We start from the raw sequence: 27,989 nt of genomic DNA, 5'->3' as shown, positions 1-27,989 counted from the left end.
AAGATGTATTTAGACAATTTAGTGGCAAATAGTACATTGTGCTGAAGGACATTGGCACTTACTAGTGTATCAAATGTGAACAAAATAGACATTTCTCACTTATTTTTCTTCAATTTAGAACCATTTTAAAAATATATGGCATGTCATACAATTGTTTTTATTATTTCCAACTCTAAATGACAGTCAAGGAAGAAAAGAAAGTCATTGAAATCTTCTATAATAACAATGTTAGTTTTCAAATTCAAGTCAACTTTCTAAATTTTAACAGTACCAAAATACTGAATATTGCATGTCCATTGTTGTAACATTGAACAATCGGTGTTACGCTGCAACTAACTGAAATGAACATTGTGCATTTTTAATCATCGCTGAAAGTTTATAATATCTGGAGTAAATTCCATTGATTCTCACACTCCTGTCATCAGCGTTTGCCGCGTTTGTTGGAGACTTGATGCGACTATGATATGAACTGAGGTCACGAGGAAGGGGGCTGGACTGTGTTGAGAGGACAGGAGGCGAGGATCTGATGTCGGACTCAGTCGATCCGAAGCCTTTGGAAGAATGAGGACGACACTGAAACGCCACGTGTGCGTCCTCCTTCCCGACAAGCAGCGGCTGGACTGTACGGTCACGGTGAGTGTCATCTGGGGTTATTACATACTGCAAGCCCAGAAGCCTGTTATTATCTGGCATTCGAAGTTAACTGATCAATGTGTTTGATCTAACAAAGTGTAACAAATTTTTTTTTTTTTTTTTAAAGGACATTCTCTTCATTTTCTCTGTAAAAATCTGCCGATTCTAATTTCTTCCTGGAGAAGATGAAATGTTTTGGAGTCAGTATGTTCATGAAATTGAATGATTTTGCATATTTGGGCATTTTTGCAATGAGATGCGCCAGTTGATGAAAAATAAGTAATGGAAAGAACCTATATAAACATATAGGTTTTGATATAGGTTTTTAATATATGTGACATGTATAAAATTAGCCGTTTTCCTATATTAAATGTACATATATGTGTACATATATACATGCATACAGGTACCTATATAGGTACATATATGCACGTGTATATGTGTGCATATATGTACCTATATGTTCTTCTTGCATAATTGTTTTTTAGTTAGTTCTTAGTTATTGCCTTGATAATATATGACAGTTGCCAAAGTGAGATATGGGAGGTGTGTGTGTGTGTGTGTGTGTGTGTGTGTGTGTGTGTGTGTGTGTGTGTGTGTGTGTGTGTGTGTGTGTGTGTGTGTGTGTGTGTGTGTGTGTGTGTGTGTGTGTGTGTGTGTGTGTGTGTGTGTGTGTGTGTGTGTGTGTGTGTGTGTGTGTGTGTAAATAAAGAAGCAGTACAGGAGACCTATATGGCCTGTATGTTCACATATATGCACCTCAATTTTGCCTATATGTATATATATGCAGCATATATGTGCATATATATTGGCATATATGTGCATATATGTGCATATAAGCTGCTTATAGGTTTCATATATGCACATATATCCTCATATAGGTTCTTTCCATGTACAACCAGTGTCAATATTCATGATTACCATTATCTTTCCCTGTCCTGTGTGTGATGTGTAGGCGAGGTCGAGAGGCCGGGAGGTGCTGAACAGTGTGTTAAGGCAGCTGGGAGTCGGTGACCTCCAAGTCTTTGGTCTGGCTGCTCTCAACGGTCCGTTTAGCGTCTGCGTGGGAACTCGGGAGGAAATGTTTGCACTTCATTTAATGTGGAATGTTGCGATTCAGGGAGGCAAACTCTCTTCACTCCCCCTTCCGGGAGTCTGACTTGCCGTCGCGGTTTGATTGTGTGTTTCTCCGTGTCGCTGTTCACCCAGTTCACTCCATAAAAGCCAGTGTATGACCATCAAGAAAGACCTTCGAGGATCTCATAGGCAAAACAAAACAACAACACTTTGATTTTATTTAAAAAAGCTATTATCCTTGTATAGTTGAAGAAAGAAACTCTCGATATAAGTATACAGCACCATATTAAACTTATTCAATTCAACACAGGTAAAATTGCTCAGCCAGTAATGTCTAATAAAAGCTCAAAAGCACATACTGTCTGCTTACACAGGGAGGAACACAAGAGAAAAGAAATATCTCAGTGCAAAGCTTTGTAAAACTTACAATTGCAGGGAAAAAAAACTATTGAAGTTCCCAAGAAATTCGGTTTTAAAAAATAAATACACAAATAATATATTAGTATCTGCACATATTACCCAGGTTTGTGATATATTATGAACATATATGCTTGTTCGTCGTCACACAGCCACCTGGCAGAACCAAAGGATCAACAGTGGATCAATTAAGTGACTGCATGTGTCTCTCTCTTAAGATAATGAGTACCTCTTTCTTGATTTGGACCAAAAGCTGAGCAAGTACTTTGACAAAAGATGGAGCAGTGGATCCTTAAAGGTAGGTAGTTTTTTGTGTGTGTGTTGAATGAAGCGATACTTACCCCCAACTTAATGGTTTATGTATTTTTAAATATAGATTTCTTCAAGTTAAAATCATAGGATGTATTGATATAGATATTTGTTTCTTTCCAGGTGCCATTCATCTTGTTCCTGAGAGTCCAGTATTACGTAGAGAGTGGGCTCATTATAATGTACGTTTCAATCTGCTTTAATCTCCATCACCTCCTCCTGAAAACTGTCTTCTCCTTCTTGAGTTTCAGTGGAGTTTTGATTGTTTGCTCCAAATCAAAGTAATCCTCACATCCATTTGAAATACAATACACAGCACAAATGCAATTCCCCAAAGTGAAAACAAAGAAAACGTGTTTGAATGTTGTGTTTGGTTGCAGGAGCAGCAGGGTGCAGCGGCTCTACTACGCCGAGCTGAGGCAGAAGGTGCTGCAGTCGCAGAGTCGCCATCAGGAGGATTTATTCTTCCAGTTGGCAGCGTCAGCGCTCCAAGCTGAAGTGGGAGATCTGGAACAGGCAGACGATGGAGACGGGGAGGGGAGGAGAGCCAAGAGAGACCAGAGAAAACATGAACGCTACTTTCTCCCTGAAGATTACTTTCCCTCTTGGGTAAAATTAAAGTGGAGTTTGATTGTATTCACATGGTGCTTCAGCCTAACCAGTGTGGAGATTTGTGAGACAGCCTCCATCACCTTAACGTGAATAAAGTGTGTGTGTGTGTGTGTGTGTGTGTGTGTGTGTGTGTGTGTGTGTGTGTGTGTGTGTGTGTGTGTGTGTGTGTGTGTGTGTGTGTGTGTGTGTGTGTGTGTGTGTGTGTGTGTGTGTGTGTGTGTGTGTGTGTGTGTGTGTGTGTGTGTGTGTGTGTGTGTGTGTGTGTGTGTGCGTGCGTGCGTGCGTGCGTGCGTGCGTGTGTGCGTGTGTGTGTTCACAGCTGATAAAACGCAGAGGACGGGACTTCCTGCTCCGACACAGTCCAGCGCTGCACGGTGAGCTGAGAGGCCTGTCCCACGGTCAGGCCACGCTGCAGTTCATCAGAGAAGCCAGCCGGCTGCAGGACGGAGCGGTCACCTTCTACAGGATGAGACCGGTCAGACGGAGTTCAGAAACCCTCCAAATCTCCGCGTCTTTAAGATCCCCGCGCAAGTGACACATTATGAAACGTGATTCAAAACGGGGTTCATGTGGTTTTCTAAAGTGACCACTCATAAGCCTCAAAAGATCCCACATGGAAAGAACCTATATAAACGTATAGGTTTTGATATAGGTTTTTAATATATGTGACATATATAAAATTGGCCATTTTCCCATATTATATGTACATATGTCATCCATTTCTGGTCTTTTTGCCTGAACCTTCGTTTCAAAGGACATTTTCTGTTTATGACTGTCATTGGAAAATGATTCATTCAAATTGTTGTTGTTTTTATGTTTAGGAGAAAAAGGAGCGCAGAAGTTTAATCCTTATTGGTGTGACCCTGAAAGGAGTCCATATCTATCGGGTGGGTAACTTTATGAACACAGAAATGTTTAGGAATCATTTCTGAATGTTTCATTTCTGTCCTTTGAACTAAATGGATTACAAATGTGAATTGTGACGATTCCTCAGGAGGTGGAAGGAAAACAGTGTTTTTTGTACGACTTCTCCTGGACCGATGTTGATTGTTTCACTTTCCAGGTTGGTCACTTGTTCTCGTCTGTTCTTTGAAACTGGACTTCAGGTTTTTAACTTTAGTTCAACTGAAAAGATCCACAACACCACAGATTTTAGTCCCAATGTACCAAGATAAGCCAAGAATTATTGCTTTGTACAAAAGCTGTATGTATTATGAAATAATATCTATTTTTTGAACATGTCCTTCAAATAGTGTGGTTACAGTTTTCAGAGACTAAAACAACGAAAAAAGCCAGACTTTAATGTTCTGAAAAATGATCCTGGCTGGCTTTAATATAGAATTATTCTCCCATTTACCTTCTTTTATTTTCTGATTACTTTCATTTGTTGTCTATTTTTCAATGTCAGGCCACATATTTTATTTCCTTATCGGTGTTTTTTTCCCCCCTAAACTCATTTTAACTCCATAAAGCACTGTGACAATTAACTTTAAGTCAACCCAGATGTTCGTAGCATTCACACACCAGCTCTTCTTTTATATCTGTACCCACGTCTTTCTTTCACACTGCAGGGCAGAAGGTTCCAAATCACCGCCGTGGGCTCCCTGTGCCTCCCCAAGCTGCTGTATTACACTCGTTCTGCCTTCCACTCCAAACACGTCCTGAAGCATCTCACTGACAGTCACCGGTTCCACATCCACACCAGGGAAGCAGTCAGCTACGTCCAACAGTTGGAGAACGTTCATCACTCTGGTTGATTATCATTATATCAAGTGAAAAGAAAAATGCTATGAATGATGAATACAGAGAGATGGTGATTGTTGTTTCTGTGTTCATTCAGCCAGTCGGTCGTACAGAGAAGCCTACATCTGCGACACAGCAAGCCTGAAACAGAGGCTTCGGTGCCTCAACGTCACGTCCTCCACGTCCGACTGCAGCGTTGCAGTGGAAACCAGCCCAGTGTGGTCCAGACGGGAAGAGGAGGAGGACAACAACGATGGCTCAACATCAGGTCAGCTGAGGGAGGTTGACACTAATATATTCCTTCATTTGCATTTACACATCAAAAGAAATCATACCTGCCTTAAATGTTGTTGAGTTTTAATCAAACTTGAGTTTTGTTTAAAGTCGGGATCTCGTGTGTTTTAACCTGGATGTCAGAGGCTGAGCTGTGGTTGGATGAATCAGAAGAAGCTTTTGTTGACACGCCAGCGGAGGTGTCTTGGCTGGCTGAGCTGGTTTATGGCGTGTCAGTGGATGGAGCTTTGGTGTTACCCTCCCCACACTGGGCAGGTCAGTCCCAAAAAACACCCCCTATGTAGTATAAATATATCTTAAAACATCACACTTTGTTTTGCCTTCAGCATTTAATCTTGAATCCTCTTTTGTTTTTAGCTGTCACCATGGAAATGAAACAGGTGTGCAAAATGCAGATTTCTCTCTTTGAACGTTTCCTGCCGAGCTCTTCATGTGAAGCGTCTGTGTTGTTTTTCCTCTCATCTTCAGGTCCTGTCCAGGAGAGCTGATGAAAGCAAGGCTGTCGTCTAATTATACAGACAGACGCAAGAAGACACTTATACTGTATATGTTTTTGTCACTTTAGTTGTAGTTATTAAAGTCGTGTTTGCAATGTATGTTATTGAAATAAACTGTGCACTATTATATGAACTGAAATATTAAAGGGATGATCTGTAGAATATACTGTTAGTCTTACAGCTACGGTACATTAGGTGGTGAGGTTAAATCACACAAACACCAGTTAGTAACTTGCATGACTTTTACAGTGTAATTATTCATATATAGGTATTTGTAAAAAATAAATAGGTACTGTATATGTAAAATGTTTCTGAGTCTATGTGCACTGTGACCCATACAAAAGAAAAATCTGTTTGACAGCTCAGCTTATTTAGAGTCCTCAACAACACAGACAGTGTGTGTTAAACAATTGGCTTCAAAATCTTACTTCTTACAAAGCCTCGAATGGACTTTTGCCTAAATACATCTCAGATTTACTGAAGATGAAGCATCCAGACCCCTGATGTTAACAGGAAGAGATGTATTAAGTGTTCCCAGATTCAGAAGCAAACAAGTTGAAGCAGCTTTTATTTCTTACACTCAACTGTAGAGTAAACTTCCTGAATACCTGAGGACTGCTGCTGCAATCTTGTTAAGTCAGGTCTTAAAACTGTACAATTTGCTCAGGCTTTGCATTAAACAATAGATTTTATTTTATTATCTTTATCTTAATTAATCTATGTTCTATGCATTCCTTAAGCACTTTGTTTTAATGTATTTCCTTTACTTCCTTGTTTACACTGTAACTTACCTTGTGTCTGAATGGCGTTATAGAAATAAAGTCGTCTTGCCTTGTCTGAACGAAAACACAAATATGTTGACAATGAAATGATTTTGATGCAAACTATTATAGTACAGTAGAGTAGAACGAGGGTAGTAAAACAAAAAGATATATATTTAAAAAAGATAAATATATTTTATAAAATAATATTGCGTGGTTTGCTATGTTGATATTCATTGTATTATTGTATTACGTCATCACTCAGTCAGCCAATCAGCGACCCACAATGATCCAAACACGGAAGTGGAGGAGACAGCAGCAGCTGAGGAGAAAGTTTTGGTTTTAGTCATGAAGTCAGCCAGAATGTCAGGAGTTTAACAAACCCCCGGAGCAACAACAAACCGAGGTTTTTCCCAGTTTGTTCCTGATGGATTTGTCACGGCTTCGTCTCGCAGTCCCGCTGTGTGTGGCTGTTTTGTCCGCGGCAGTGGCAGTGGCTGTGCTCCGTCCAGGTGAGTGGGCTGCTCTTAATGGAGGACACGTCCGGTCCAGCTGTGTGCTGCTGTTTTTATTTTTCACTGTGGAATCATGACTGGACGTGTAGTAGGGATGTATAACGTTGGCTGACAGCGCCCCCACACGGCACACCGACCCCCTTGCGCGTGTGATCGTTTTGTAACCCGGGCTCCGTCTGTGCAGCCATGCCGCCCGCGCTGCCCGCCGCCGTGGGGCTGTGCTCCCTGGCCGGGGTGGCTCTCATGTGGAGGAGCATGAGCTCCATGAGGCGAGGAGACAACCGGTCCTTCGGGAGTCTTCTCAGCCAGTTCGTGGCGGTGAAGGCGGTGGGCTGGCTGGGAAGACGACAGAGGAGGACACTGGAGGCGGATACTGTGAAGGTGAAGCGAGCCCAGGAGGAGACTTTACTGAGAAGACTGAGGAAAAACGCCAACACGTGCTATGGGAAACAATACGACTTCAGCTCAGTGAAAGGTGAGCAGCATTGGACAGTGTTCTTCATGTGCAAAACAGGACATATTGCAGAGAAAAAACAACAGTGATGCAGGTTTGTCTGCACGTGTGCTGTGACGTAACGTTACGTATGGACAGGAAACAGATGCACCACTTTTCTTTATCTTGGTTATTGGATTTTAAATGTATTCGTTCATCTGAATAGAGCTGCAAACCTGTTATCCCAGTTGCATTGAATAGATGCATGTGTGCAGGTTTGGTGGATTAAGTGAAGTCTGGAGAAACAGGACATGTTGGCAATTTGTAAACAATTCAATGTATTCGTTTAAAAAAGAAGAGCCTGACATTCACACCTACAGGCAACATTGGAGTCACACAGTTACATCATATGCACCATTATTGAATGTGCCCAAAAGCACAAGAAAAACATGCAAACTCCATATAGAAATGCGTGAAGCCAATGGTGGAACGAGTAATATGTCGCTGATTTGCATTTATAAATAATTATAAACAAAGTTAGGGGTGAAATATGATCATGGGAAGTGGATTTGATGCAGATCGATCCACTTTTCGGTCTCAAATGGCGTCAATGCAACTCTTTCAGACGTCGAGGGTTTCCGTACCCGTCATCCCATCACCTCATACGAGCACTATCGAGCGCTCATCAGCCGGATCGCAGCCGGTGAGGAGAACGTCGTCATTGCTGAGAAGCCACTCATCCTGGCCATGACCTCTGGCACGTCGGGCCCCAGCGCCATGCTGCTCAGCACCAAAGACACCAACTCGGAGTTCTTCCTGCAGGTGAAGCGGCTCACCCGGCATCATTTTATTTAATTTTTTATTTTCTCTCCGATGCTCGTAGCATTTTGTAAGCCGTACATGTTGCTCATCTGCCTTGTTTTGTTTCTACCAGGGGGTGGCCGTGTGTTTAGATGCGATGCGACAGGCTTTCCCAGACACCGATAACCTTCAGCGCACCACCAAGTTGTTTTACACGCCGACCTTTCGCCAGTCGGAGGCCGGCATTCCCATCGGACCGAACTCGTCCACGCCGGCATCGTCCCGCCACATGTTGAACCTCTACACAACTCCAGCTGCTGCCTTCGAGGTGCGAGTGACGACGTCGCAACGCCTTCGGCCAGAGAGTCGCCTGATTTACGCACCTCTGCTGTTTTAGGCTTTCGTACATTGTTCTCCTTGTGCTGCAGGTTCCCAGTGAGAAGGACACGCTGTACCTGCATCTTCTGTTTGCTCTCAAGGATCCCAGTGTGGGAACACTGGAGTCCAACTTCGCTTCCACGGTTTTCTATGCTTTCAGTGCTCTACAGGTACTTTTCCCCTTGAAATCATTTTACAAATCAACTTTTACTTCCTTAACATTTCTAGTAATATTAACATTATGTCAGTCACAGACGGTGGTAAATTCAACATTTTTTCCTTGTGTACTTATTGTAAAATGTATGTTTTGCAAGATTATTAATTTGGAAGTTTTATAAACTTTGTGACTTTAAATTTGCAATCGGGGGGGGGGGGGGGGGGGTAGAATCATGAAGTTCTCTTGATTTTAAGGGGTATAACATTGTATTTATCTCACAGAACTACTAAGATTAAGCGTTTACATTAATAGTGTAAGCAGCCGTAGAAAGAAAAGTATATAGTGCCATAAACTAATCATACTTTATTAATCCCCGAGAGGACATTTTATTGAATAGAAATTCTATATAGATCCCTGAGGGAAAGTTTTCTTCTTTTCTTTTTTAGAATTTGGTAGCACTTCTTACTAATGAGAAAGATGAATCAGTTGAAATAAAAAAAAAATAAAAAATTCTGAAATATTTCTGCACACCGTCATCTATAGTCTTTAAGGTGGGAAATTTAAAGAGACGCTCTTTAATCGGTCTTTTAATTCTGGATCCTTCACACAAGCCTTTGTTTCTGTCTCACTGGGACATTTTCTTGTAAAGTAGTATGACCTCTCAAGTCAAGTGTCAAGATCTCATCAGTTGGAGAAAAGAAAGAAAAAAAAAAGGCTTGCCATGTGCTCCATGAATAAAGTAACGGGGAAGTAATTTCTTCCCGATATGCTCAATGTCCCACAGGAGCGTTGGCAGGAGCTGGTCGAGGACATCGAACAAGGAAAAGTCAGCAGCGCTCTGAGTCTGCAGCCTGAAGTGAGGACCAAACTGGAAGCTCTAATGAAGCCCGACCCCGAGAGGGCAGCTCAGCTGCTGGCCCACTTCCAGGACGGCTTCAGGGGGATTGCCAGGCGCCTCTGGCCTCACCTCCACTTGGTGCTGGCGGTGGACTCGGGCTCCAATCAGATCTACGGGGAAATGTTGAGGGAGAACTACTGCGAGGGCGTGCCGTTCTATTCACCCTTCTACGCTGCGACTGAAGGCAAGAAGCAGGACCGAACACCATTTTTTGTCATAACGATTATAACGGCTGAAATCAAACGTTTTATCCGCAGGTGTGTGCCGGAAATGTAATTGCGATGTAAGTTAGTTAGTTGAGTTCACATGTTTTTACATTTATTACACAAATCTTGATTTATTTCAAGCTGTAACAGTTTTTTTTACTTTTGAGGCGTAATTGACTAAATAACAAAATAGTTTACTTTTGCTTAGTTTTTTTATAGACGCACCTGTAAAATAATCGATCGACAAAAAAAAGGCACGTCTTAAGAATATATCAACAAAACTTAGTAAAATTAGCCAGATTTATGATGATGGTTTTTGTTTGTTTTGTTTTTTTGTCTCCATGTTTGTGTGTGCAGGTCTGATCGGGGTGAACCTGTGGCCTCGGCAGCAAAGCAGACATTACCTGCTCTGTCCTCGATCCATGTTCTGCGAGTTCCTTCCCGAGAGCAGCCTGGAGGAGGCGGCGCCTCGCACCCTGCTGATGGAGGAGGTGAGGGAGGGAGAAAGCTACGAGCTGGTCGTCACCAACGCTTCAGGGCTGTTCAGGTCAGAACCGAAAAACCGAGCGTATATTTAACAGAATTGGCAGGAGAGAGCTTCGACCGAGTCTTTCGGGAGAGGTTCTCCAGTTTTTCAGTTTCATTGTGTATGGCCTCCGTGGTCCAACGGTGGTTCAGTCGGAGGGTAATTGCATAGCAAGCGGATTTCCCTCAACCTTAGACAAACAAAACAAAACAAAACACAAGGCTCCATAATTGCTTTGTGTCACTGGTGTTGTGATGTGGTTTCACTTGACTGCACTCAGTCTTCAATCTCCATTTGCGCCGCCGCTCCATCGAGCGATGTGATACGCAATTAAAACTTCACCTCGGATCGAACTAACCAACATTCGCTTGACGCTTTGCTCCGTCGTAGATATCGCATCGGGGACGTCGTGAAAATCGTTGGATTCCATCACCAGTGTCCCATTGTGGAGTTTCAGTACAGGTAGGGTGTGATTGAACTGTGTGACGTTTATACACAAGAGCATGTCGGGAAAATGTATATTATCAGAAATTAATCTCAAGTTTGATTGTAATATTTTTGCCATTTGTTTAAAAATAGGGGGGAAGCAAACATTCTGAACTGTGACATTTTTTGATTTTTATCACCAAATGAATAAAACGAAAACAACGTGTACCTACTCATCTCCTCATGCCAGACGGGGTCAGATGCTGAACGTTCGTGGGGAGAAAGTGTCTGAGGCCCTGTTCCTGGAGGTTTTGAAGAAAGCCGTGGCTCAGTGGCCCGGAGCTCAGCTGGTGGATTACTGCTGTGCCGAGAGCGGCATCATGGGTAAGATGCGTTGCTCACATCCTGGAGTCTCGTCGTTTCAGTTTCTCCGTCACCGTATCAACACGTTTAGCTCGAGACAAGGAACAAGCAAAAGAGTTCTTTCTCCTTCATTGTCCAAGGTTTTAAACGTTAAACACCAAGCGACGCGTCACTTTTATAGGAAAAAGTTCTGATTAGGAAATCGCTCTTTGTCTCTGGGAATCAACCATATAGAATAGAAAGTACTTTATTAATGAGGTGGATGTCTTCTAATTTATTTACAATCTCATGATGCAATGTTAGCCACCAAAAATGCAAAGATACAATTATTTAAATTTGATCAGAAAACATTCGGTTTGACAATCGTAACGATCCGACAGCAAAAAGGATCTGCTTCCATCCTTCCATTAATGAACCAAACAAAACTTCAACATGAGCAAAGTTTCGAAAAATATGAGAATAGTAGAATGAGAAATGGGGTTTTAAATATCAAGGTAATTTCCTTAAAATTCAATAAGTTGGATTTGGAATCTGAACTGGTTTTTTTTATATATAAAAAAATAAATGTACTTGTATTGAATCTTCAATGCTTCTCAGTCTTTTCAAATCACATTGATAATAATTAGGTCTTTTTTTTTAACTTCATCTGAGGAAAACCTAAAAGTGACTTTCAATTAATTCCCAAACTCATTTGCATTATTTTAGAGTGAGCTAAATCTTCTAATTAAATCTAATTAAATAGTTAGTTTGTTCTTATGTGACTCTATAATGGTTATTCTCATGAAGGCTGTCCAAGTGACCTTCAAATAATAATATAAAAAAAAAATTCACAATGCATTATGGGAAGAGTCAGTCAGTTTAGACACGCTGCAGATATTACAGGACAAAGTAATCAGATTACAGTAATGTGGAAAATAAGTGTCGGACAAAACTATTTTTGATAACAATCTATTTTGTTAAAGGTTTAAATGTGACTTTTAATCATAAATCCAGACATTTCTACACAATAAGACTCCAGATGAATCTGGACACATTTCGTTAATGAGAATTTGCATTATAGTTTATTAAATAATGATGAAAATTTAAATTATCAAAAAAAACAAAAGACACTTAATTCTCTTGATAGAAAACATAAACATGTTTAGTTAAGTGAGAATCCCCCATAAACAGATTCTGTTTATAAACTCGAATGACTTCTAACTGTGTTTACTGTGTTTTCAGGAGACTCCAGCGGCGGGTCGGACCCTCATTACCAGGTGTTCGTCGAGCTGAAAGGCGTGAGGAAACTATCCGAGGAACAACGTTATAAAGTAAGAAAACAGCTGCTGATATTAAGATTTTTTTTCCCCATCTCAAGTATTTTTCTCGTGAATCAAACCCAGTCAGCCACTCTGTCTCCCTGCCGTCTCCTTCTCTCGCCGCCAGCTGGACGCGTGTCTGCAGCAGGACTCGGCCGTCTACAAGTCGTACCGTATCAAAGGCAGCATCGGACCCATGAGGGTGCAGCTGGTGGCGGAAGGAGCTTTCCAGGAGCTCCGTAAGCAGATGATGGCCGTCTCCAACACCTCAACCAACACTTTCAAAATGCACCGTGTGCTGCGCAGGAAAGAATACGCCGACTTTCTTCTGGGGAAAACTGTCTCTTGAGATGCGGCGCCGGTTTTTTTTGGACTCGAATCGGAGGAATAAGGAAGCGTGTTGGATTTGAAATGATCGCGACTTGTGCCTTTGGACCTTTTTAAGAACGAACAGAATAATAGATATGTGAATTATTGACTTAAAAATATACATGTTGCTGTTTTATCGTTTGGCCTTATTTATGATTGTGCGTATAAACGAAGGATCGTTGTTTGTGTTTCTAAATGTTTGCAGAACAACTAAAACCATAAAAAAAAAAAAAAAAAAAAAACCCAGAATGTAAAGTCATTTCTTTATCTTTTACATCTTGATGCTTTCTAATTTCTCAGGTGATATTCGGCCGGAAACATTGTTTGAATATTTTTATGATTAAGAAACAAAACAATTATTTGCATTCATGACGCTTGTGTTTGAATTTTTTTATTTTATTTTTTTTATTGCTGCTGATTCACAAAATAGTCTTTTCTGTGAACACCATCTGGCATTAGTAGTCTCTCTCTGTCCCATAGGGGCGATCACCTGTGATGATTACAGCAACAATCGGAAAGAGTTTCATCTAAAAATAAGCATCTCCTGTGAGTAAAGTGAGGCCGCAGTGAAACTGTGAGGGAAAATAACCTGGATTTATTTACTCTCCAATTCAGCCCCAGACGCTTTAATATGAAAATAGAAATTATCAGACAAGCAGCAAAATGGTTTTTCGCACATTGTGGCATTGTGTTCTCTTTGTCTGTGCATCCTCCGGGGGCGTCTTATTACATGTTGGTGAGCATAATGATAACAGCTTATCGTTCATCGTGTGACATCAGGCTCTTCAATTAGGGTTTGTCTCCCATTTTCTTGTATTTACACTCAAATATGGTTGGAAAAATCCAACAATCCAATATGGAGCCAGGCGACAGTGGAAGACATTTCCAGCCGATCCAGATTCACAGGTGGCAGCTTTCAACCTGGAGGTTTTAAGAGTCCAAAAGATAAAGAAAACAAGTATCAAGGTCCTCTACATGCTGCAAACCTGAGGTATGTATGAATCACAGATGGCGTTCAATTCCAATGTTTGATTTCCTGCAGGAAGGTACAGAAAGGATGTGCCCCGACTCCAGTGGAGAAACATGTAAGATTAGTGAAAAAGAAAGGAAACCATAACCTGAGCCTGCTCTTACCTATAAGCTGTATTTAATAGTATAGACATGAAGTCACTGTCACAAGATGCAAAAGAGGTTTTGACTGCCAAGTTATTGTGAGTTTCCCTCTTGCTCATTACGGCTGTCTTTCCAGAATTGCTTCATCTCAGCAAGTTCTCCCTCCTGGATTTCCAGCAGCGATCCTCCAGGTTCAGGTTACTTTGAGTGCCGAGAGCTGATGGTTGGTAAGATTTATAACAGTCTGTGGGCTTTGCTTGGGGATTCCTGTGAGAACGAGGCTTTCAATATCTTCCCCCATTTGCATAGTTTGTGTACTGCCCTCGTCTTTTAGTGCGCAATACTTTAATGTGGCCACTAGGGGGAGCTGCACCGGTAAGCAAGATGTCTAAGCTGTAGTAGTGCACGTATTCTCTTTATGTTGTTTGAATAAATGCCCATTAATTAAAAGCCATTGCACAAAATACATTTTATAGACAGTTTTTTTTTGTTTTGGATGTCAATAGTGCTTTTTTTTTTACATTTCTCAGGCTCGTGTATTTGAAACATTGAGCTCTGACAAAAGAAAAGACTACAGTCTCACATACAGCTCCCTCTCTGTTTAGAGTTGCATGGCATGCTTTTTCTCCCGTCTGCCTCTCCGTTCACAAAGTGGGCTAATATTTTTAGTAACGCCCCATATCGGTCGAGGTTTGACACTGTTCTCACTTTATTTTGGCTGCACAATGTGATTTCCGTCCAAATCGAAGCTAAAAAAGGTTAAATAGGCTTCTGCCACGCTGACAAATATATACAGCACAAAGGACTTTTAGAAATAGTTCAACCTCTCCTGAATCAAAATGTGCAGTAAAGAAGTGTTTGCTCAGAGAGAATTATGTTGGTCGTTGACTCTCAGAATGATCCACAGTCTCATAACTGACCACTTATACCCATTTTGTCATGCTTTAGACTAGAAAGTAAAGATTCTAGACCACAGGGGACAAATGTATTGACATAATGTGCTGACAATTAAATGTGTGTGTGGGTGAAGAGAGTCGAAAGTCTCTCAAAAGTATAAACTTATAGAAGCTGAACTAAGGAAATGGTCCAGGATGACGAGTGAACCCTGGCTACAGGCTCATTCTCCTCGCATTCCACTTACTACAAGCAGCGTATTTGACAAATGGCACCAACAGCTTCATATATAAAAAGCAGAATTTGAAATTCTACTTTATCTTACAAGGTGCTATTAAGAGAAACCAGTATGACAGACATGTCCTCTCTTCTACGCCCACTGTGTCATTTTGATCCAATCACTTGCAGTCTTTCTTAAACTGTGACATTCTGCATTTGTGATGGTCTCGAATTCGGAGGGATTGTTTTACTTCTATAGCAGGTTAACATGGCGGAGCAGCGGAACTCGTGGCACCCTCCCGTGTCTGATCAGTCGTCACAGACTGTCTCGTGTTTGCAGTTGGCGTTGAGATGGACGATGCCGCTATCCTTCTGTATGCCGCCGTCACGTGCCGGGTGGATTTTACAGGCACACAAACACTCGGGGATCTGTGCGCGCACATCTGCTCGCCCGCAAGTTGATTCAGTGTAAACAACCACGATTAGAGAGCGACACACCAGATTTCTCAATGGGCCTGCGGACGAGAGGAGGATCTGTTTAACTGAGATGATGTTCAGTGAATGATGTACAGCTTATCTGCCCAGTAGTCCCAAGTAGGGATTAGTGGATTTTCATTTATCTTCTAATATGGAAAACAACAGATCTTTTGTTTTTAAAACAAGCATAAATAGCAGTTTTACCATCGAGTTGACCGAGAAAATTAGCGCATTTTGGAGATACCAGCTACAAAGGAGTTTAAAGAGCATAACAGAATGGTGGGGAATGTAGTGGGGTTATAGAGTCACCTGGACACCTGTGCGTCACCCTGCTAGGTTATACTGCAGAGTAGATAGTGGGCATGTTTAATGGATTAGCTCCTTTATTAGTGACACGTAGAGACGGATGAACTACAAGAAGAAAGGACAATGAGAGGCCATGAAAAATGGAGCGCGGTGAATGGCTGCCAGGGCTTGAAAAGGATCCGAGAGAGGAAACGATACTCCAAACCGTCTGCGAGCCTGGCTTTTACTTTCACTGCCTTTTTTTTTTGTTTTGTTTTTCTGCTCGAACTGCAGCTTCCCTCCAGTTGATTTAATACTATGTTTTAATCACATTTCCTATCCAGTGTTTTCTTACTGATGGTGTGTTAATGAGTGTTCTACTCTGGATTTTTCTTTTTCTGTTCAAATCAGCAATTCTGTATCATGGATCTTGTTAAACAAAAACTAAAAAGACAACAGGTGCATTTTGACTGTATTTGTGTTTAATTACCTCCCAAAATATTTCCAGGCCATCCAGTCTAAATAACGGTGGCTGCATGTGATTGCCTGCACTTGTTGGTCAAGATCAGAACAGATATTACAGTTGTTTTTCCAGAATAAAGATTAGACACGTCTGGCTTGAGGAAACACCCACGCAGCTGCTGAATCTGCCCAAAGCCTCCCAAGCTTACCAAACACCCTCACAAGAAACTTGTGGATTTCTGTTTCTTTTCTCATCATTTCTGTTGACTTCACTCCGGGTTTGTATAAAGCTGCGTTCAATTCATTTTGATGGGGAATATATTGCGCAAACTGAATTTTTTATTTATTATTTGATAGCTGGTTCCAATTCACACGCCCATAAGGTTTTCCGTGGCAGCGAAGGAAATTGTCCTGACTGCTAATTGGAATATGTAGTACTCGGTGCCGAAAGGTGTGAAACATTTCATGATGATATATTGCTGCGAGAGGATTTCTTCAAGGGTTTCATTCTGCTTCTGGGCGTCTCCATGTAATTGTGAGTTTCATCCTCCGGCTCGGCATAAATCATTGTGACAAAATAAGAACAATTGCTGCTTCGCACTTGAGTAACACCTCGACTAATCCAAAGACCCCGACGACATCCGCAACCCTCTCGCTACCTGCTTTCGAAAATATGACCGAGTGAGCTCAGGGTTCTGCGTATTTTCTTAAACTTCCTCCAAACTGCAAAAATTCAACTGTAACGGCTATATAAATATAAATATATGCCTGCTTTTATTTGTTACTCAAACTTAGTTCATTGAAATACAAAGACAAAAGGGTAGATCACCCCTGCCAAATAGTCCAATATCAGGTTTCTTAATATAGTTCACACACTTTAATATTTAATTGCAAATGCATTAATTTAATTAATGGGTAGGGGGGTCATCTTTCTTTGAGATCCCTGATGAAATTCTTTAAATATAGAGAAGATATGATACGTGTTCTTCTGTGACGCGCCTGAACTGTCTAATTGTATTTCCTGAGCTGGCTACGTCTTGCTGTTTGCTTGGGTTAAAGTGAGATAAGTTTGCTGTGTTTTAGCATCAAGTCCTCATGAAAAACATCTCCGGGCTTATCCTTGTAATCCGCTCTTAGCCGCATTTATCCCGGAGCCTTAATTCTCTCATGAGAATATTGTAGGGGCTGATAGGGCATCGGTGACCAGCTCTTTTCAGAACAGATTTTTTTTTTTTTTTTTTTTTTTTATAAACATTACTCCAGGAACTAGAGACTTGTCCCAGGTGTCCTCGCCTATCGTCAGCTTGCATCCGCAAGATAAAGCTTTATAGAAGATGTATGCACGGAAAATGTAGGTTACGTTGGATGGCTGCAGTTGTCATGGCTCGTGCAGCCGCTTCATTTGGAAACTCTCAAATGTGTAAAGCAAAAATTAATTATTTCCCACCGCTTTGACAATGTCCCCTCTTCGCTTCTAACAAAATGGCACAATAGCACAGAGACCACTTGAATACAATGGTCTTCGTTGACCGACATGCAGGTAATCCATCTTTCCCTGATTTGCAGACATGCACACAAAGCCATGTGCTGATAGCAGCACTGTGGGGTGTAATGGTGCTGTCAGACGCTCCAAAAGCATCCTCTCTCCGCTCCTCCTCCACCTCTCCCTTCCCTCGCTCTCTCTCGCTGTAAACCTCCACCACAGATGAAAACAGGTCCCCACAGAGGATGCCAGCATCTCATTGGCTGGGATACAAAGAGGAGTGGATGGGAGCGGGAGCGAGGGAGAGAGCGAGCGAGAGAGAGAGAGAGAGATGGAGAGAAAGCTCAAGAAGATGTAACTACTGTGCCACAGCAACCTGGCAGATCAATGAGCTAAGGGATGAGATGTGGTGTAGAGACATGCTCAGTCTTTTTCATCCCGCTGTGTGGCTTTTACTATGAATCAGAAGCACAGTGGACTTAACAGATAACTTCCTTCACATCACTGCGAGACGAAGCCCCACGGCCGAGGGGTGCAGACAAGCAACAGCTGGGCTGACTGATCTGAAGCTCTTTGGATCTCGGCGTCATCTGGACTTGATCTCTACCTCGGCGACGGAGCAGCTGCTTGTGATCGCTACTCTTAATTTTCTTCCTTATCTAGGCTGCTCCCCGATCTCCGCGTTGTTGGGAGCGAGCTATTTCAGTCCTGCCAGGCGGCACTATTGTCTTCCCGGGCGAGAGCAACACTCGGGAGAAAGGTGGCTGCTTTCACTGTAGATGTGTGTCCCCGCGACGGGCGGCGGACTGTCACCCCCAGAGTGTCCCGCGGCCGCTGAGACCTCCTGGAAACGACCCACTGTGCCTGTGGGATGGTGTGACCTCCGGCCAGCTGTTGGACGCCCCACATCTGGGTCAAGATGCCGGTGATGAAGGGCCTCCTGGCCCCGCAGAACACCTTCCTGGACACCATCGCCACACGCTTCGATGGCACCCGTGAGTACAGTGCAATCACCCACAAACATTTTGTTGCTTTAGTAAACAAGTAAAATGTGAGGCACATTGCATATTTATTCCACTACCTAAAAAAAAAAATCTGTATTTAATTTCCTTCCCTGCTTTGGTGTCATGAGAGCAAGTTTCTCATATTCTCAGAGCACCACTGCCTGACTAACTGAACCTGCATCTCCTTCCACTGGCAGAAAAAAAAAAAGTTTTATTTGCACTTTAACAGGGACACACACGCATCAAATTCACCTTCACAAATCATTGACACATTCACACATTTGACTTCAGAGTTGCCGCTGGGCAGCGCCGTCACTGCCGCTCGGCTTGTGTCTCTTGTTTTGTACCTTGTGGGCCCCCCCCGGGGAGGCTCCAACTCCTCGTGAACAAATGCCGCGGGGATGTCTGTGTTTGCTCGCGAGTCGATTCAGCCGGTCCTCCCTCGGCTGGTTGCGGCAGCCTGAATGAGCGGCGAGCCGGGTTCTCGGTTCCACTTAGGGAGAATTAGCACAGTGAAATGAGCGACATTACTGTGGAACTGATGTATGGCGTCTGCAATTATAGCTCTAATCTGTGAGCTGGGCTTCCTAATGAGGTGCTGGAGGATCTCATCTGTCAGGAATTGTTCTCGCTTCCAGTTGTCACACATTGTGTGCTGTGAAGATGAGAACTGAGTCTGGAGATAATGTGGGCACTGCACAGGTCAGCTGGTCCACCAGGTTGTGCCCTGGATGTTACATCTGCACTGCTGAAGGGTCCTCGTCCTTGAGCTAAGAAAAAGAAAAAAAAAAAAAAAATGGACTCCCTCCCAACTCCAGAGGGGTGTGCTCTCTGGTTGAACCGCCTCTCTGACCTCGTAGAATACATTTCCCTTCCAGGCACATTGTTGTTTCAAGTCTGTAACAGGGGCTCTTTCAGAGATAAACAGATTGGGTTTTTTTTATCAATGGAAATGCAAACAATTAAAAAAAAACTGCATCACCTGCCTCACCAAATGTTGCTGCTGTGAGAGCTGGAGTACCACAGGAGTCTTTCCCTTTCAACATTTTGTGTTGTTTTAGTCCTGCAGCACTTATTGTAAGCGCCCCCCCCCCCCCCCCCCATATGAAAAGCTAAGAGAGAAATTCAACAACAGCATGTTAGTTCCACAGTATCTTTGCACTCTCACAGCTTCCATAGGGCCGTGGCTCCTTGACGTTGCGGCAGAGTGCCCACGGCTCCAAATATCTTCCTTCCTGTTGCCCCAGAGACGGGGTCCTGCTCACTTGACATGGATGATGCTTGAACACTTTGGCCTTTGAGGAAAGGATGGGCCGTTAGAGAGAGAAAACACTTGAACTTCCTTCCAGTCAAAGACTTTTTGAAAGCAGCTGGTCTCTTGTTTCAGAAGAGAATCTTTGAGGAAAGAAAAGTGGCCTTGTGGGTCACACAGCTGCCGTCTCTCTTCACCTCAAAGTGCCGTAGCAAGAGGTGCTTTTCCTTTTTTTTTTTTTTTTACTGTTAAGTGTTTGGTTCTTGAGTAATAAATGAAGTGGATTTTTTATTTTTTTTTTAACCTCACTTGTGGATGTCAGAAGTTCACCGGCCAGATTTGTGGTGGTGACACAAAAACGTTCCATTGTTATTAAACTCATGTTTTCACAGTTAAGTGCACTGGTTTTGTCAAGTAGGGTTCATGTCACTCCAGCTTGCTTAAAAGCTCACACTCTGGTACAGAGCACAAACAAAAATCACATTTTTTGAAGCAAATCTGTACTAAAATGCATAATGACGAGGTTTTAGAGAGGCTTGGATGTTGTGCATTAATAGCAGACACAGACAAGGCATTCTGTGCCAAAACCTCGAATGCATAGTTGAGTAGCATATATTGCATATCATCGAAAACACATCATTTCAAAAGGGTTTTTAGTTTAGCTTGTTTGAAAAAGGATAACTTTCGATAACCAACACTTATTTATTTATTTTTGATCACAATAATATTGAATTGACATTATATAATCTGCATTGCAGAATAGAAATAGAACAATGTTCATAACACAAAATATACCTTGACTGGACTGATTTTTCCAAACAGTTTCTAGTTTCCCAGGTTATATAAATGCTATTTATGGTATTAAATAATGATATCTCAATAGCACGAGCAGCTGAGGTTCAATCCCGCATTACGACTCCAAACATCTCCTGGGAAGGGTTTCCACCAGTCAAGTGTCCAATGATGGCATTAAAAGAGTGAACTCATCTTTGTGGGAGTTTTTAGACTTCAACATGCTTGTTTGCAGTAATTACCATCTGCCAAAGGGGGAATACCAACAATTTGTTCGCCAGCTTTCCGACATCCTGAACATTTTGCCACAGCACAGAGCGTGTGGGCTGCATAAACAGGGAAAGTTATTGTAACAGTCAAGTCTTGGTTGTGTGTTGGCCAGGCTGAGTAATTTGCACCATCACACACACCGGTGCAAGGGTCGCTATGGCCAGCAGCAACTTATCAACAAAATACAGTTAGCCCCTTGTTAGCCTGCATTGATAGCTAGCCTTGATAGCTGGAGAAAATCAATGGTGGTTGCCGGGTAACACCAACAGCAACTGGATAGTGTCCAGTGGATTTTGTAGTAGTTCCTATTAAGTTAAAAAAGAAAATTAATTCAGACAAGTGTGCAAAAAATAAACCTCTGATTCAATGTGTATTTGTTAAATAGGTTTCTGTTGGTATTGTGATAATAGTGTGATTGTGAAGGAATTTTGTTTTCCCCTCACGTGCATCCAAAACAGTTTGTTGAGGATGCTAATTTGAGGTCAAATTAGTTTTTGCAGATATTTATTTCCCTTTATTTCAGATTACTCAGTAGAAGACGTATTCAGTCTGACTAATACACAGTGAGCAAATGGAAAATTGTGCAAAGGCTTCTTGTTTTGTCTTTTACTTGGCTAAATAAATGAAAATGCCTTTCAATCAACAAAACTAAAGACAATTTGACTCCTCACTGAGCAGCCACTTCGTCGATGTCCAAAATGATCCAGTTTATCCCTCTCCTACACTGACTATTAAATAATATATACAATAATTTCACAATTACTCAAACCTCCTCTGCTAAACTGTGGCCATGAGCAAAACATTTTACACTGGGGGTCAAAATAATACATAATTTTGAGTTTGAAATCGTAAAGTCAGTTTTACAGTCGTAATCCTTTGGGAAGCTTTAAACTGTGGATCTTTATGCCATCGGGAAGTTTCAGGGTGATTTTTGCTTGTTTTGTTTGACCTTACAAACATTTGTCGCACAGAAAGCTTTTTTTTTTTCTTCTTTCTTTTTTTAAATATAAAAGATTCTGGATGGAGAAAAATTATGCAGACTAAATGTATACACTCTCCCCACTGGATGCAAAATGTCAGAAAAGGTTAAGTCAATAACCTTTGACACACACACACACACACACACACACACACACACACACACACACACACACACACACACACACACACACACACACACACACACACACACACACACACACACACACACACACACACACAATATGAGGCTCGCAGCACAGTCAGCAGGCCCGTTTCCCCAAAGGAAATGTGTTCAGCGTGCTTCTGTGTGTGTTTGTTGTTGCCCACAGTGGCTCGCGGCTTTGTGTGTTGCATTGCGTTAACTGATGACGTGGAATCGCATGTGTCTTGTGACAATCGCCTTCCGATCCCCGGAGGTAAATTGTCGAAGGTCGTGAGTCGGGGTGACTTTGCCGAGCGTCACCTCTGAAGTCGTGTCTTGCTGCAGGGCACATTAGGAGAGTGGATGTGTGTTGGCACTGAAAAAAACCAGCGCTTCCAGTATCCTGCTGGCATGAACCCCTTCGCCGTGTGGCTGCGCGTTCGTCCCAGCTTCCTTACACGATCTCACCGACAGCGTCTTCACATTGACAGCGCAGCTCGCCCTGTGGGGCAGCGTAACCACGGGGCAGCTGCAGGCCAAGATAAGAAACGGGTTTATTTTCTCCCGAAATACTTTTCTGTGAAAAGGCAAGCAAAGAACCAAAGGGGGTAGACGGGTGATGACTGTCAGACTGAACCTTATTGAGCTCATTGTTACCTCGCTGATGAGCACCAACACACTCCAGACAGAAGCCAGATTGCTGAAGCGAGTTGTTTTTTTTCCCCCCCGACGGTCGGTTCTCTGTGTGGCAAAGTCTGATCTGTGCATTTGATTTGGGGGGGAGAAAAAAAACAAAAAACAATACTCAGATACAGTGGCTGCTCGGTTTATTGTGAGGTCAGTGGTTGAATTCCCTGGTTGCACTGAGTGTGTTGGTGTTTTTGAGCAAGACACTGAAATAAATCTGCCTCAAATGTGCAGGTCTGCACCTCACACGGCAGCTCCGCCTCCACCCGTGTGTGAATTTAGGTGTGAGTGGGTGTGAGGCTTTGTAAAGCACTTTACACTGTTCTGGGGATGAAGGCTGCTGTATGAACGCAGTCGTTCTGGAGGATTTTTGCAGGATTTAGAGCCCAACAACGCTGCTACTTCAGTTACCAAAACCATGCACATGGATGTTATTTTTCTCGTTGAACTCTTGTTATCATTGATATGAGAGCAGGCAACAAGTGGCTGATGATTTCCCCTCGTGCCTCTTTACTGGACCAGTGACCTTTGAGCCCTGGAAGTCCACTCCCCCTTGTGCTCTCACCCATCTGCCCCAATAAGTAATTACATGCTACTGGATGTTAATTAACTGCTGAGGAAGTGGCCGAGCCTCAAGAGCTTCATCTGTCTTTTATACACCGAGGGACTCGTACGGCGTTGACGCGACGCGGGTGGCTTGCTCCTCGCCGTAGCACATAGCGTCATCATGTCAGATTACAGTTGTAGCGAGTCAGCACAGATGTGTAATTAAGGAAGCTGGTGCAGCTGAGCGGCCATTCGAAGCAATATCCCTGAGAGGATTACAGCCCAAGAATTGAGGCATTGTCACACTCACACGCACACACATCCTCAAATAAACTGTTTATGAAGTGGTTTCTGGATTGCTTGTTTACAAAGTTATTAGTGAAGAAATAAGTATGCAGCAGTGTGAGGCTCAAGTAAATAAAGGAATGCCCTGAGTGCTGGGGGGGGGTTTTTCCCCTCGCTTTTTTAGTTTTCTAAGCCACATCTTAGAAAATATATATCTAGGAAAAAAGCTGAGAACACTTTTATATCCGCACAGTAAATATTTGTGTAGCTGGAAAGAGCAGGTAGGCAGTTCCGTTTACTTTGTAAGCAACAGAAAAGTAAAATGTAAGTCTGTTCTCTGGTACATTCAGAGAATAGCATTTTGTTTATTTACTTATTTTTAAACATAACCAGGCAGTCAATGCCTCCTTTAAGCCTGATAGAATAATCCTTCTCATCATCTTTATACCAAGTTAATAAACTGTCAGCTGTAATCTCACATTTACTTTACAATCATGAAAGTATTATCAATGATGGCATCCAACTTTTGGAAAAACCAACAACAATCTATCCATTTTCTTTTCTGCTTTATCCATTTTGGGGGGGATTTTTTTCTTCCCAACAGTAATAAGAGGTAGATGCTGTCATGGATCATATACCGTCTTTAAAGTATGACTGGAGGACAGCGTGGGCAGAGGACACATTGTGCATGGCAGACCACAGATATATGGTGGTACAAGATTGTCTATCATTTTAGGGGGGCTGATCGCAACAATATGATTTGTACGGAAAAATTATCTTAAAATCTTATCGGATTTTTAAATATAAACATGATTGCCAACAAAAAATGTTACATATAATCGCATATAATATTGTGTTCTCCTTAAAGAATTGCCACTTCCTTATTGTGTAAGTTTCCAACAAGGCATTCACACAAACAACAGCATATAAATGACAAATAAGAGACTTTTCATCCATAGACAAAACAAGTAAAATTATGCATTGAAAGTCTGTATCTTTAACCACAACTGCACAAACACTTTTTAAAGCATAAACCACAAGTTTGGAATTTGTCCACTTCCAGTAAAGACACCATAATATATGGCTAAAAACACTCCACACGAGTCAAATAACATCAAAGTCCTAAACTTGTGATGTTCTAAAACTGCAAGTTGTGAGGTTTGGGCCAGAATTGTGTGCAGAAGTGGGCGGATAAACACTGAGTGACTGTGAGGGCGGACAAGCCTGTGTTCATTGTAACATCATCACATCACTGAAGATCAGCAGTGTCATTCTGCAACCACAATTTGGAAAAAATTCAAACCTTACTTCAGGGATGTTCTCTCATAAATATAATGTGTCAAATAGGGGCAATAATTTGCAAACCTTTTAATAAATTTAGGCTTTGTCTCAGGAATATTTTTCACCCCCCCCCAAATTTTTTTTTAAAACAAACCATAAAATGCAAGTAGAGGGAACTATATGAGTGAAAAAGTTGCATCATTTCTGAGTTTTAGAGCTCACCCCTGCAGCTCTCCGAGGGCAAATCTCTCAAAGTTTCAGAGTTTCCAACTTAAATAAAGATGTGTCTGAAATGCACAGATGATTTTGGTTACTGGTCAAATCCACAGTGTCAAGACACCAAACTTTGCTGTTCCTCCAAACTCGGCATAAAAGTTTTTCGTTCACGGCTCATCAGTGTGAATGCATCATTAGAAAGTCCTGCCCTCTGACCTACGGTATTCAAATGGACGGATTACCGGATGCTCATCGACGATTTAACACTTGCGAGTTCACAAAGTTTGGGTTTTAGGGAGACACAGAACAGGGAAAACTCTTTTTTTTTTTTTCATTTCGATGGAGGATTTGCATTTAGCCAGTGCCTGAGAAGGCATTTCTTTTTTTTTTTTCAAGCAGAATATTTTGCTTGGAGAGATGTGACTTTGTGAAAAGCCTCATATAGAATAATAATGAATACATAGGACTCCCCCCCATGTCACCAAAGACTTGCAGCTCACTGCAGTGCTGAAATATCACACTTTCCCTGTTGAAGTGTAGAGAGCTGCAACTGAAGCAAGCTATAGGCTTAAAAAGTCCTCTCCCCGTTGATGGATCAGACTAATGCCTGTCTCTTGCTTTAATTCCACGGTGGCAGTTTAGTCGCTGCTCACTGCACACCCAAGAAAGGTTGTCACCGCTCAGAAAAGACGTCCCCTATGGACTGCTTTCTGCTCAGTCTGGCCAATTAAAGTGTTGGATTGTGAAAAGTGCGGTAGCAGCTGTTTAATACTCCTCCTTCATAGGCTGGCTCTCAGCGGAGTCGGGAGAATTCACACCGCTCTGTCTGTCTTCGTTGGCATTCAGAAAATCTTGAGTTTGATGGTTTCAGTTAAGAAGCAGAGAGAAGCTAGTTATTTTTATTCCAAAGTTTGATCCCTGTTGTGACTGAAGCTAAAGGAAAAAAAAAACTTACAAGATGTGGATTAGTATTCCTTAAAATCTGTAATCACATCTAATCCTATGACTAGATCAAGTAGGGCTCTTTTATCATCTTACATGCAGTGATGTTTAAGTAGTGGGCCAGTTGAATTACATATGCAGTAATAATAAGATCTCCGAGTAATTATCTTTTGTATTCTGCTAAATAATAAAAGAGAACCCAGGTGATTCTGGTGACGCTCATCACGTTCCCACAACAATAACTAATACTCATCCTGCTATAACAGTCAGACAGCTCTACGTGTGAATGTAGACAATTTAGCAAAAATCCGAAAATGAATAAGACAACTAAAACTGAGAGTCTTCAATCTTTTGTCTGTTTTTGGTATAAATGCAAACTTTGCCAAACCCACAAATCCCTCTGCCATCCTTCCGTTTCTACCTGTGCCATTCAGACCTGGGTCACCGGGAGCTGGAGCCAATCCCACACTACATGGGGGCAAAAGGCAGGGGGCAGCTTGGACAGGCAAACCTGCTGATACGAGATAAAAATAAACAATGATCCTCTTGTCACTTGTGCACTCACAGATCAACACACCCTGTGGCGAGAAACATCTTTCAAACGCCTCAAATAGTTGAAGCCACAAGCAATTCCCTGAACGCTGCAAACGTTGTAAACTTTTTTGTTTTTAATTATTATTAAAAAATGTTTTAAGAAACTGTAAAAGTGGTAAACAGTTGTTCTTCACAGAGAAGCCAAAACGTTCATCTAACAAAGAAAACCCACTCTGCAGCAAAAGCCTGCTTCTGCTTATCAAGGTCACATGCTCCTACCAGCTGGGGGAACATGTGACGTCAAGCTGTACCTATCACCAGGATTAATATATGCAGGTACGCTGAACAAATGTCTGCAAGGGCTGAGTTACTGGAGCGAGATGTTGGAACAGGAGGCCGGCGCTGTTTTCATGTCCTGCAGACACGGCGGAGGAAAACACAGCAAGAACACGCGGAGCGGTAGCGAGAACTGTCCGTGGTGCTGAAAGCAGGACGAAACTCTGCGGAGCAAATATGTTTTGGTGCTCACGGTGTTTAATTCCTCATAACATATGAGTCATATGTAAAGTCTAATATCACACCATACCTGGGGGTTTTGGTGGCCGAGAGGGTAGAGAAGTGGACTTGGGAATCAGGAGTTTGCAGGTTTGAATCCCTCAACTGACGTCTCACCACTGTGGGTTCAGGAGCAAGAGGCCCTTAACCCCCTTCAAGCACCGTACTCTGGCTGCACCTCTGCATCCTATAAATATGTATTCATACAAATGGGATTAATAATGTAGGAATATTTAGAATTTTTTTTTTTTACCTTAACGTATATATGAATGGGATATATTTTCATTCATCCGCTTACACTTATCACTAAATCGCTTTTCTCATAATGTCTTATATGTTTGTTTATTTTCCCTCTTACTCATTTTCCTTTATTTTTCTCATCCCTTTTATGATTCAATCAGTTTAAAAATTCAAAGGGTCACATCATCCAATTATATGAACCCAGGGTAACGTGAAAATCAATCAGTAACCTTTGTGCTCTTTTTAATACCCCCAGTCAGCTGCTGTATATCTCACCACCTGCAGCACAATTCTTTCAACTGCTCACAACTATCCTGACTCACCGGCAACAACATAGCTCGCTTTAGAAACCTGGACATGATTGCCTGGGTAAATTAGTTTAGCTCCCAAATGAGTTCATCCAAATCGGATTGATGTTTTCACTTTGAACTGCTGCAACAGTAGTTTAAAGTCCTGAACACACTTTAACTGTGGCGTGTGGTGCCAAGAACCAAATGTGGGCACCTGGCTGGTTCTGTTCGCTCGCATTTCAGACAGGCGAAAGCTTGATGCCAGAAAAAAAAAAAAAAAAAAATCCACATCTACTTCTAACACCTCTTTTATTTTGTCGTTTTCC

The 27,989-nt window shown here is 42.1% G+C and overlaps 3 protein-coding genes across 3 annotated transcripts in view; all 3 read left to right on the top strand.

The window, feature by feature from the left end:
- Positions 1–561: 561 nt before the first annotated feature.
- LOC308145282 (FERM domain-containing protein 6-like) lies at positions 562–5,665 on the top strand (the record flags this gene model as incomplete). Its single annotated transcript, XM_080516663.1, has 13 exons — positions 562–633; positions 1,589–1,679; positions 2,346–2,425; positions 2,560–2,618; positions 2,817–3,045; positions 3,368–3,523; positions 3,870–3,935; positions 4,043–4,111; positions 4,620–4,800; positions 4,889–5,059; positions 5,209–5,340; positions 5,443–5,465; positions 5,554–5,665. The coding sequence occupies 13 exons, from the start codon at positions 562–564 to the stop codon at positions 5,593–5,595; spliced, it is 1,371 nt and encodes a 456-aa protein (XP_080372789.1). The 3' UTR covers positions 5,596–5,665.
- Positions 5,666–6,661: 996 nt separating this feature from the next.
- Positions 6,662–12,922, top strand: ghdc (GH3 domain containing). Its single transcript, XM_080516656.1, has 11 exons — positions 6,662–6,855; positions 7,043–7,333; positions 7,917–8,113; positions 8,226–8,420; positions 8,521–8,640; positions 9,412–9,709; positions 10,089–10,278; positions 10,648–10,719; positions 10,934–11,067; positions 12,268–12,356; positions 12,472–12,922. The coding sequence occupies exons 1-11, from the start codon at positions 6,771–6,773 to the stop codon at positions 12,691–12,693; spliced, it is 1,893 nt and encodes a 630-aa protein (XP_080372782.1). The 5' UTR covers positions 6,662–6,770; the 3' UTR covers positions 12,694–12,922.
- Positions 12,923–18,565: 5,643 nt separating this feature from the next.
- Positions 18,566–27,989, top strand: part of LOC308145875 (voltage-gated delayed rectifier potassium channel KCNH4-like) — a gene marked incomplete at both ends in the record, with an annotated part of 36,392 nt that continues 26,968 nt past the window's right edge. Inside the window, one exon of the mRNA XM_080517466.1 lies at positions 18,566–18,641. Coding sequence (XP_080373592.1) covers positions 18,566–18,641 — 76 coding nt within the window. The remainder of the gene's footprint in view (positions 18,642–27,989) is intronic.

The sequence above is a fragment of the Blennius ocellaris genome (assembly GCF_963422515.1).
Source record: "Blennius ocellaris genome assembly, chromosome: 21".
Classification (NCBI taxonomy): Eukaryota; Metazoa; Chordata; class Actinopteri; order Blenniiformes; family Blenniidae; genus Blennius; species Blennius ocellaris.
This window is presented reverse-complemented; position numbering and strand designations above follow the sequence as displayed.